This window comes from Eupeodes corollae, chromosome 3 (assembly GCF_945859685.1).
Source record: "Eupeodes corollae chromosome 3, idEupCoro1.1, whole genome shotgun sequence".
Lineage (NCBI taxonomy): Eukaryota > Metazoa > Arthropoda > Insecta > Diptera > Syrphidae > Eupeodes > Eupeodes corollae.
In genome coordinates this window covers 75,921,649-75,932,969 of record NC_079149.1, presented here as the reverse complement: position 1 = coordinate 75,932,969, position 11,321 = coordinate 75,921,649, and the positions used below count along the sequence as shown (strand labels likewise).

The 11,321-nt window shown below is 31.7% G+C and overlaps 1 protein-coding gene across 5 annotated transcripts in view; it reads right to left on the bottom strand.

Moving 5' to 3' along the window:
- Positions 1-2,411: 2,411 nt before the first annotated feature.
- LOC129951719 (ecdysone receptor) overlaps positions 2,412-11,321 on the bottom strand; it is a 155,002-nt gene continuing 146,092 nt past the window's right edge. For all 5 annotated transcript variants that reach the window (XM_056064017.1, XM_056064016.1, XM_056064019.1 and 2 more), the window contains 4 exons: positions 10,494-10,975; positions 10,285-10,431; positions 10,080-10,232; positions 2,412-5,329 (listed from right to left, as the gene is read on the bottom strand). In XM_056064017.1, coding sequence (XP_055919992.1) covers positions 4,643-5,329; positions 10,080-10,232; positions 10,285-10,431; positions 10,494-10,975 — 1,469 coding nt within the window. In that variant the 3' untranslated portion in view covers positions 2,412-4,642. The remainder of the gene's footprint in view (positions 5,330-10,079; positions 10,233-10,284; positions 10,432-10,493; positions 10,976-11,321) is intronic.

Below are 11,321 nucleotides of genomic sequence, written 5' to 3'. Positions count from 1 at the left end.
TACTAATAATTTATACTTCAAATTATCAAACTAAAAAACAATATTTGCTTCAAAATTTGTAAAGAAATTGTTTTCGGAGTTGAAAAAGCATAAACAAAATTCGAGATCGGTATGTTGTCATTGGAAAACACGTTTTGTGATAAAAAAAACATCGTTTAAATTTGCAAGGTATTTAAAACATAAATATGGTCAACGCTCTCTATTTATCTATGTTTGAACTTGTGGAAAAATAAATACATATAGGGTTGTCCACTAAGAGGTTTAATTTGAATATCCTCCTTATTGGGCTGTTGTCACTTTTTAAGCTATGATCTTTTGTTATTAGATAAGTAAAACTACGTCATTGCTATGACAGGAAACGATATGTGTGGTAAAAATGCTCACTAAAATTAACAATTTTGCAAGAAATGCTTCCTGTTATTTCTTGAAGAGTATGACAAAAACCTTAGACATTGTCCTAACGGGTCAAGCCGATAGCCACAATAGATGTGTCAAATAATTCAATAATTGACTTTTCATGAAGTACAGTTCTGCGAATTAATATATTACTTTATTGGCTTTGATATAAAAGGACATCAAAAAGGCGTACGGACGGGGCGAAATTCTTAAAATAGTGCGAAGGATGCTGAAATTTAAATTTGTCAGTGCTGTCTCAAGATAAAAGGTAAGCAATTTAATGGTATACGTTTTTTTTGTCAATTTTACCATCTTCGAAATTTGAAAATGTCGTCCATAATTTTCTACTTTTTTGTAAACTCCAATCTAACACATTAAAATAAGACTTGCTGAATATAAACAAAGTCCAAGAGATAGTTTTCGCATTATCGACGTTTACAAATTTCGAAGATGGGAAAAAGTCAGTGGAAAATTTTTAAAGTTTTCAAATACCAAAAATCATTTAAACATTTCTTTAGGTACACACTAAGACAACTGCCAAGCTGAAGCTATTTTCTTTTTACTAGGAACTTGGTGTTTCAAGACGGAAATTGAAATGTACATATGTCTCCCAAACATCTTGAAAATTTTTGGATTCAATCGTATCTGAGCTTCATGGGAAACAGTTAAGGAAAACAAGACTTTATCATACGATGATGAAAGTGGCAGTGGATTGACAATATGCTTTCAAAAGACGACCGACAACGGGTGCATCGCGGGTTGAGTGATGTAGTGAAATTTGCTCACAAAGGAGGGCAGACAAGTTGTCCGACCTAGAAATAAGGTCAAAAATGTATCAGCACGATTGGAGGAGATTTGAGGAGAGGTGATAGACATCTCCAAATATTGTTCACGGACGTATTAAAAGAAGCTAGCCGGTGAAATGTAGCTCCAATTGAACTTTTAATTAAAAAAATAACGCAATTCTTAAAATAGCTCATTGCACTGAACCTTATTTATTAAAATAAACTTAATTTGTATATGTGTAGAAAAAATTGTATGCCTTTATAATGCGATTGAAAAACAAGGAAATGAGATCTAAACACTTAAGATATGTGCTTTTTTACTAACAGAATAATATTGTTTGTTTTACACGAAATACGTCATAGGTATCAAGTGCCCTGAATGAACGAATGAACACTTAGTACCAGAAAAAAACATCAACCAACAAAATAAGTCTATACTATTGGATCTATATCATCTGATCCCTATGCGATCACATAAAGGTAAGGAGAATAAAGGTAAAAATCACAGAAAAATAAACACGTTGAATAAATTTTAATAAGAATGTAAGTGCAAAATTTTTATTGCAACAAAGTCCACTTCAGAAAAATTTTTTTTTCATTACCTGGCTAAATGAAATTTAGACCAACTGAACTTTATTTTTAATATTGAAATTCTCTAACTTCAAAAAATTGAGTTCTTTTAAATCAAGAAATATTAAGCCAATTAATTTGTTTAACTTAATCTGACAATTAAACTTATAAAACATACAATTGAATAATTGTGGATAGTTCTTAACAAAAAATTTCATTCGTTGTTACGATCTTTTAAATCGTTCTATATATGTATATCATCGATTGTTAAATCAATAAGACTAACACATAATTTAAAAATGTTATTCTTTTATAAAACTATAAGTAGGAAACAACTGAAAACAACGTTTTTAAGAACAAAACAAAAGAAAACACAAAATATTATAATTTTTATTTTTGAATTCATTTTTTTAAGAAAAAATATTCTTTATTTACTAAATAATTTTTTTTCAATACAAGAACAAATAATTCTTAACTAATATAAGTTTTCTTGTCTCTTCACCTTAATAATTATATGTTTTTAATTTATAAATGTGTTTTTTTTTTAAATTATTTGTTATAAAAAAGATTAAAATAAAACGATAATAAAAAACGATTTTCCGCATAATATTTTTAATACACATAAAAAAATAATTTATTTTGATTGCACAGATCAAAAAACTCGTTCCTTCGGTAACGAAACGATGTTTTTACTAAAAGTAATTCTTCAAATTTTTTGAAATTATATGTATAATTTATATATATATTTTTTAAAAGTAGTTTATAAATTTTATCTTTCTTTGTGTATGTAATATTTTTTCTACATATTAACTAAATTTAACTTGTTTACTGTATACATTAAAAAAGGTATAAATGAAATATATAAGGCCCATTTTGTGTTCGTAAAAATTTAATTCTAAGCAGTAAAGAATTAATGTTTTTAAAAACAATATTTTTGAATAATAAAAGTAATTGCATGACAGTGTATAAGCGAACACTTTACACATTAAAAATAAAGTCTTTAGATTAAGGTGTGTTTTCTTAAGAGAAAGAAGGTTATAATATAACATTTATGCAATATTCTTTGAGCTGAAAAGTTTTTTTTGTATGCATAAATAAAAATAAAATTTTTTGTCTAAAATAGGTTATACAAAGTGTAAAAGAAAAGAAGGAAAATTTCACTAAAAAGGTATAAATCAGATACTTTATCAATGCATAGAAAATTTAAACTATTTGATTAAAACAAACAATTTTATAAATATTTTTTTTCTTTTTTATATATCCAAACAATTTTTTCAATTAAAAAATGACGCCAGTATTAAAAAAAAAGTTTATATTATAAATTAGAAGTATTCAACTTGCACACAACCCAACAATTTAGATTTTTAAAGATTTGAAAAAAAAAAAAAAATATTAAAAGAATGACTAATGAATACAAAATTAGATTATTATTAGAATTTGTAAAATTTATTTCATTATTGGTAAGGGAATATTTGTTTCACAAATGAAATGTATATCATTATTGCTTTTACTTCCACAAGAGTATAATGAAAAAGAAAAGGTTTTTCTTTCTGATAAATACGGATTCTATGTCTCGAAGAATGCTCTGAACAGAAACACAAATTCTCAAAAAATGTCCAGTTTTTAAAAAACCTTTTAAAAAGGGAGTTTCTCAATTATCAAGTAGACTGCCATTGAAATTAATTCAATGCCAGTCATTATCAACTAGACACAGAGGAATCCTTAAATCAATAAATCTATACTGGCCTTTTTTACGAAACATACAAATATCAGGTAGTGAGAAAGTAAAATTGAACTTTTTATAATAAGTCAGCAGCTCTGTTTTGCTTGTTTTACTTGCGTAAACACGTCTTTAGTGCATAAAAGTAAGAGTAAGAAATAAATAACTTTAAGGTCTCCTGTTTATAAAATATATCAATTAAAACTAACAACGAAAATCTTTCCTTCGATTTTGTTTTTCTTTTGTTCTTTAGTAAAATTTAAATCAAAGTTTTTTTTTTGTTTTTGCAGAATATACTGATAATAACTATATTTTATTTATTTCCACTTGCATCTTATTTTTCTATATTATTTATTTTTTACAAACTGATTTATATTTTTAATTATTGTATAACGTTGATAATAATGCAGTTTTATTAAATTTTTTATATAGATATATAATTTACATTTTATTTATTTAAAAAACAATCTTTTCTCTCATTCTCTTAATTATTACTGAATATTAATCTAATTTTTCTTTCTTTTTAGCTTTCACTCAAATTAACTCACACTCTTTTCATTTTTTTTTGTATAATATATTTTAAAATTACAATGTTGTATTATAATAAACATATTCATTCTGACATCTCTCACTCTTTCATTATCTTATCCACAAAATTATACAAAACTGCATGTGTTTCAAGTATTAAAAATTTTGTTAATGCCATTCCTTAAAATTATTTTATATTTACAATTCCAGAGTATATAAAAAAACATTGAGAAAAAAAATAGACAATAATTTTTAACTATGTGTCACTGTGTTGCATAAACTATTAAGTAAAAAATGTTCTTGTATATGGTATGTGTCAGTATAAAATGTGATCTGAATAGAAAACTTAACAACAAAATAAAACTACAACAAATTTAAAGTGTGTGTATGTATTGTTTTTTTTTTGCTAAAGCTAAGGTTACAAGAAAAACATAATATAGTATAATTATTTAAAAAAAAAACTGTGTATACAAACATATTTCACTTTGATCGTATACAAGCCCTGCGAAATTAAATGGAGGAATTTGTTTTAAATAATTTTTAAATGTGTTTTTCTATATGAGTAGTACGCATGCATTTCGAGGGTTGAAGTAGGTGAAATGGACGATCCCAAGGTTAACTTAATTTATTACAACTAATCCTGCTATGCAACGGTACTGTGTTCACCAATACCACCGATTCCTACGCCACTAACAACGTCATTGACTGCACCTAGACCACTTCCCAGACTAGTCACGTCCATCATAAGGTCATCACCACTTGTACTACTACTGCCATCCACACCACTGCCTCCGTTTGCTGCTTGTGCAGCTTGCATTGCTTGTGTGGCTTGTATGTGAGACTGAACGGACGGTGGTATCGTATTCACGTCCCAGATTTCTTCGAGGAATTTTGGAAGCTTTCGATTTTTCAGCTTCAAGGAGAAACACATTTCGGCATTTTGATTACCAAGAGTTCGCAATTCAGTGAGAATGGAGAGAAGTTTGGCAAAAAAAACCAAGCACTTTGGATCGCCTCTATGCCGATTTAGGATATAGATTCGTAACGTATCGATGTAGTAACTTTGTATCTGCTCGACTAGTTCGGCTTCTTCGAGACCGGGACGATCGGAAAAGATCACAATGGCAGTGAGTAGGGCATACTCGACATTATCGACTGTCATCGAGTACATTTGCCGACAGAAATGCAATAAATCTTCAATATTATCAGCCATACCGGCCATTTTATATGAATCACGGGTATATGAACGATTATTGGCGAAGAAAATTGAATTTGATGCAGCATCATAGCGTCGTGCCATTCGCAACATCATTACTTCACTTGAACATGCCTGAAAGTGGAAAAAAAGAGAATAAATGTTTTTATTAATTCAAATAATGAATAAATTAAAGTTAAACATAATTAAAAAAATTACTTCGATTAGATTTAAAAAATTAACGCTAATATGAAAGTTAAACACGAACATAGCTGTACACGTTTAATATCCTGGACACAGAGGAAATGGCCTTTTAATTGCATCATTAATGCTATTATAGTTTAAGTAATATGTATAAAAATCAATTTATATCTAAAGACTATGAATATACAATATTATTGCAGACAACATTGAAGAAAAACGAATACTACTAAAAAAAATGCCAATTCTTTCAAAAAAGAAATCTATAGATTTAAGAGAAAAATAGTTCTAAAATATAAATTATGTCTCTTTTTTATTGATTTTACTTAAAAAAAATATCCTATTCGTTTAATAAATAAGTATTTAACCCCTTCACTGTTCTTTTTGTAGATAAAATAAACAATTTTTCCTATTTTAAAATAAATTGCCTGAAATAAATTTGTATTCAAATGTAAGGTTACGTCTAGTTCCTTAACAAGGTTCTCTAAAAAAAAAAATTAAAAAAAGAGTTTATTTTTTTAATTTTTTGTCAGCTACGGAAATTGACTTTGACGATGACTTTTACATAATTGAAGATCCGTGGGAAAAAGTGGAGGCGGTGGGAGCTGCTTTCCAGCAAGTGTGCAAGGTGAATGTTAGCATTCGCTCCAACCACGACCCGGAAAACAGAGCCCTACTTTTAGGGCAGCAGTTTTACCTTCGAAATGATAGGACACAATGGCGATCTGAGAACCGCTGTTTCATGCGGTTCAATGACGATTCGTTGGCAAATGCCATAATCGCCGAGCCAACGGGACCAAGTTCGTTGTTAGTAATGAAGGTAGAGGTGCAGCTCATCTTCAATTCAATAAAAAACAAAAAGTCAGCAGGTCGATGGTATATCAAACGTTGTACTAAGACATTTACCGATGAGGGCAATTGACATTTATACGACACTCTTCAATAATGCATATTATCCAGTGCATTGGAAGACCGCTGTGGTTCATCCTCTCCCGAAAAAGGAAAAGGACAACTCCAACCCGTCAAATCTTCGGTCGATAAGTATTCTTACCTTATCTGCATCAGCAAAATTTTCGAGAAGATCATCAGTAGGGCTCTGACTAAGTGGGCTGCGGACAGCAAAATAATTCCGGATCATTACACAATTCATGCTGCGTCTAAACTAGTTTCTGATATCCAATGGAATAAATCAAAACAACAATGCACTGGTGCTGTTCTGGTTGATATGTAAAACGACTTTGGATCGTACGGTTAGAGGGTCTTTACCTAAAACTGAGCAGGCTTGGCATAAGCAAACCATCGTTGTATATACTTTATGATATGCTTAACAGTAGAAAGTTTGTTGTCAAAAGTGGCAATGTAACTTCTACCACACCATTCTCAATTAAAAATGGTCTTCAACAGGCAGCGGTGAATTCGCCGATTCTCTTCAGCTTTTACACCAGCAATCTGGAAGGTAGTCAAAGGCAAATTGCGTATAGAATGGCCCGAAAGGTTGAGCTTATTAGAATTCTCTTGCAGCGTGATTTCGACAAGATTCAGCGATATTGCGACGAATGGAAACTGAAAATAAATGTCCAGAAGTCGGAGACAATTCTGTTCCGGACTCCGTTGGCTAGGGCCACGAGGGATACGTGCAAGAATTGGCGCAAGATGGTTATCGTTGATCTTCACGGGCAGCCATTAGCAAGCAAAAGTGTAGTGAAGTACCTCAGTATCTGGTTAGATCAGTATTTATATTTCGACAGACATATAAATGCTGCTCTAACCAGGGTCAGAGGAGCCTTCGCTCTGACGAAACGGCTCTTTTACAGCAGTCGGCTTGACTTCAGAGTGAAGGTATTAAGCTACAAGGCCTACGACCGATGATCGTTTATGGTTGTCATGTGGGTTCATCGTTGCCCCTACCCAGACGCAGAAGTGGGGTTTTGGAGTGGCAGTGTTTACGACCCTGTACCGGCTTATATCGAACAGCCGAATCTTCTTACGTGCATTACTATTCCAACGAGGTCCTATACAACGGGGCTCTAATCATCAGTATTGACAATTACGTGATAAAACTTGTTCGAGTTCACATTGCAAGAGCTATGTCTTCGACCTATTTAATTTTTGGGGCGTTCTATCCGAAGGACAAGTATTTTGAGAGTGCAAGCTTGAGCGGCTTCATTCCTGCAGAGGCATTCCTTTTTACCACGTCAGACGACAAACCGTAGATAGGCGACTCCTGTATAATCGGGATGTCATGGCACAAGGTGGAGCAGAGCTCCTACAGTTCAGTAGGGCTGTGTTCGAACGAGACCGAAATGATAGGGTGAAGCAGGAGAACCAGTTTTGGTGGCTTCAATTGGCACGTCTTGATAGTGCGTAGTCGGGATGGAGTTTTAAGCCTTGGCCGGCTTACATACTTGTTTTATAGTTTTAGGGTTTAGTTTTAAGAAGAATAGTGCCACAAAAAAAAAGAAATAATTAAAAAAAATTGAAATAAAGAAAAAAAAAGAAAAATAAAAAATGAAAAACCGAAAATGTTAGATAGTTAGATTTGCTTGTGTGTTGTTCTTGTTGTTCTTGTTTTAAGAAGTTTTAAGGTAGAATAGGAAGTTTAAGTTAGTTTTAAGTTTTATATTAAGAACCTTATTTTAAGTAGATTTTAACTAAAAATGATAAATAATATTAATATAATTTTATTTTCTAATAAATAAAATTTAATTCAAGTAAAATAGATCCTAGGGCCGGAAAGGCATTAGTATTAGTTGTTACAGTTTAACTTAGAGTGTCCGTATGCGACCAGTAAGTTAGTTGTAGTTCGTTTAGCACTCTTACGGTCGATTTCTCATCAACTACAAACTCCATTTAGTTCACTAACAGCAAGTAGTGAACTAGGGCCTAGTGACTAACAACTTTCAACCATTCCTGTGTGCAAGTAATGTCAGGTATGGATATAAAGTTTCTGTAAAACATGGTTGGAAGAAGGCATGCGCGATGAATTGAGACCTCAGTATTGTTTGCCCGATAAAAAAGAAAGAAAACCCTCGAAACTGCACCAAATAAAACCTTCTCTGCACTAATATAAAAACGACTAAAGCCCATTGTCAACAACCTAATAGGTTCTGATCTTCAGTCCTGTGGCTTTAGACCAGGAAAAACACAGTCGATCAAATATTCAAATTACGACAGATCTCACCCACTATCTTTTCATCGATTTCAAGGAAGGACGAAATGTATTAACCCTACCAAACTTGTCTGTTTGTACAGGATGACCATGGAGAATTTTCGTTGCTTCATAAAGGTTGATAACAAATTAAACGAACCTTTCGGTGCCAAAAAAGGCTTACGAGGTGATGCACTGTCAAGTGCTTTCTTTAATATCTTCATTGAAAGAATAGTGCAGAGCTCCCACGTCAACTCTAGAGGCCATATCTTTCAAAAAACTGTAAAATTACTCGCTATGACATATTTGGAAGAACTCAGCGTAATTTCAATAAGACTTTTAGCTGCTAATAAGGGCAAAACAAAGTACATGCTGTCATTAAAAAAGGACCCTACAACACCGATGTCACGGTTAAAATCTAAAGGACTTTTTCTACCTTGGCTCAGCTAAGAATGCAGACAATGACAACATCAGTGATATCAAACAAAGAACTACTCTTAATAACCGCTGTTTCCTTAGGCTAAGTAAGGAAGTTCCATTTCAAACTGAGATTTAAATCAGAATTTCAACGCTTGAACCTCTTGAAGAAATTAATTTTGTATTAAACCGAATTTTGAGGACTAAAACTTTGCCAAGAAATCTTTTATTTATGTAATTAAGAAAACTTGCAATAAATGAGAATTGAATTAAAATAGAACACCTCAAGATCTACAAAGTCTAATAGAAAAGCTTGTTTTGTAGTTTCAGTTTAAAAACTTTGTATTCTCACGTATAAATATTGAAAAATTTAGGTAAAACATCTATTCCTATCTTCATTGATATCCGAATTATTTATTATTTATAGTTTTATACATAAATAGTCTCTGAATTTGAATCCGTCAAAATTATTGTAATATCTCTCGGAAGCACTTAATTTCAAAAAGACAGACTATTAACATAGGACATACCGTAGTTCTTATATTTTCAGAGGCAAAATTTTAAAAACTTTGACAATAGTATCGAGACGATAATTGATGTAGGGACGTTTTGAAGAGTCAATGTAGTACACACATTGACTATTAGTAGGAGTACTATAATACCTTTACGTATATTGATTATCTTTACTTTTGGATCAATTCTTACTTTACAATAAGTCATCCTACGTTTGATAAGTTGGGCTTATCGGTATAAAATGACAATACGTGCATATATCAGACATGAAAACTTAACTAAATTATTTGTTTTTTAACTATTCTATGTTTATCCTTTAAAAATATTTAATACACAAAATGTATGTATGTATCTATGCATTCACATACAAAATTTTTAAAAAATATCTCCACGTCTGAGTCTTGTTTTTTAAATCCATATTCTTTATTAAGTAAAACATAGAATGGTTTGGTTGCATCGATAAAAGTTTATTGGTTACGTGTTCATGTTTGATATACGGACGTATACTTACTTTTTGATACCTTGAAAAAATAATGAACATATGAATGATTTTAAATCAGATTGTATAGGGACAGGACTGAATCAACTTAAATTTTGTTTAAATACCTTTAACAGTGTTATTTGGTCCTCTTGTGGAATTTTGGTAAAAGCCGGCAGTCCCTTGGCGAATTCGACTATTAATTGTACTGTAAGGATTGTAATTTCGGTGATGTGTCTGAAGCTCACATCGTGTTGGCTCTCATTCTCATCCGGTGAACTCTGTTAAACACACAATTAAGACAGATTTAATTTTTGTATTTTTGAAACTTACTATCATTATCCGTTTGAGATCTTCTTCGGAAGGTTGTTCATAACCATCCTGGTACCAAATTAGTTTGTATATGACTGCTAATTGATTTAATGTTAATTGAGGTATATTTTTTGCTTGATTTTCAGCTAATAGGCTGTCAGGCAGTAGCTATTTAATGGTAAACAAATTACTTTAAGAATGCTTTAAAAACAATAAAAAAGGAAGCTTACTGGACATGTCGCATGCGAAGGCGCCTCACACTGCATCAACTCGAGAACTTCTTTTTTAATAACATCTGTTGTACTGACTGCCGGTGATACTTGTTGTTTATCCTTTTCTTTCTGTGCCTTCTTCTCACGCCTCTTTAAAGCACATTGATTTTCTGGAACTACACATTCTGGCCGCATGCCTACCGCAAGGCATTTTTTCAGTCTACACTCTTGACATTTACGTCGCATATACATGTCCATTTCGCAGGCATGGCCGAACTTACAACAATAGACCGCATTTTTGGTAACACTACGTCGAAAAAATCCTTTACATCCCTCACATGTAAGAGCGTTGTAATGATATCCTGATGCTCTATCTCCACACACCAGGCACAGTTCTTCTTGCAACCGTGGCGCTGGCCCTTTCTTTCCTTTTTTCGCATCACAGCCGTCGTTTGTAGTATAGCCATTGAGACTACTCGATGGTGACAGATCATCTCGACCTGCAAAGAAAAAAAACAATCGGAAATTTAATTAACAACTACTTAGTAAATATCTACAGAGGCAACTTTTGTATTAAATATGTCATGAAATGACTTAGAGCTTAAAATTGATGTCATGATTATCCAGCTTAATTCAAGACTAATTATACAAATCATAGTAAGACTTCTTCTGCAAGTAGTTGCTTTGATGGTCATCTATTGTGAGTACTTTTCATTGCATAAAAAAACAACAATTTTTAATTGAAACTAAGGGACTTCATTTAATTTTAGTTGGTTTTAAACTCTAAACTAAAACATGTTGAAAATATGTTTTTTTTTTAAATTTATTTCAAGGCGAAGATTTTTT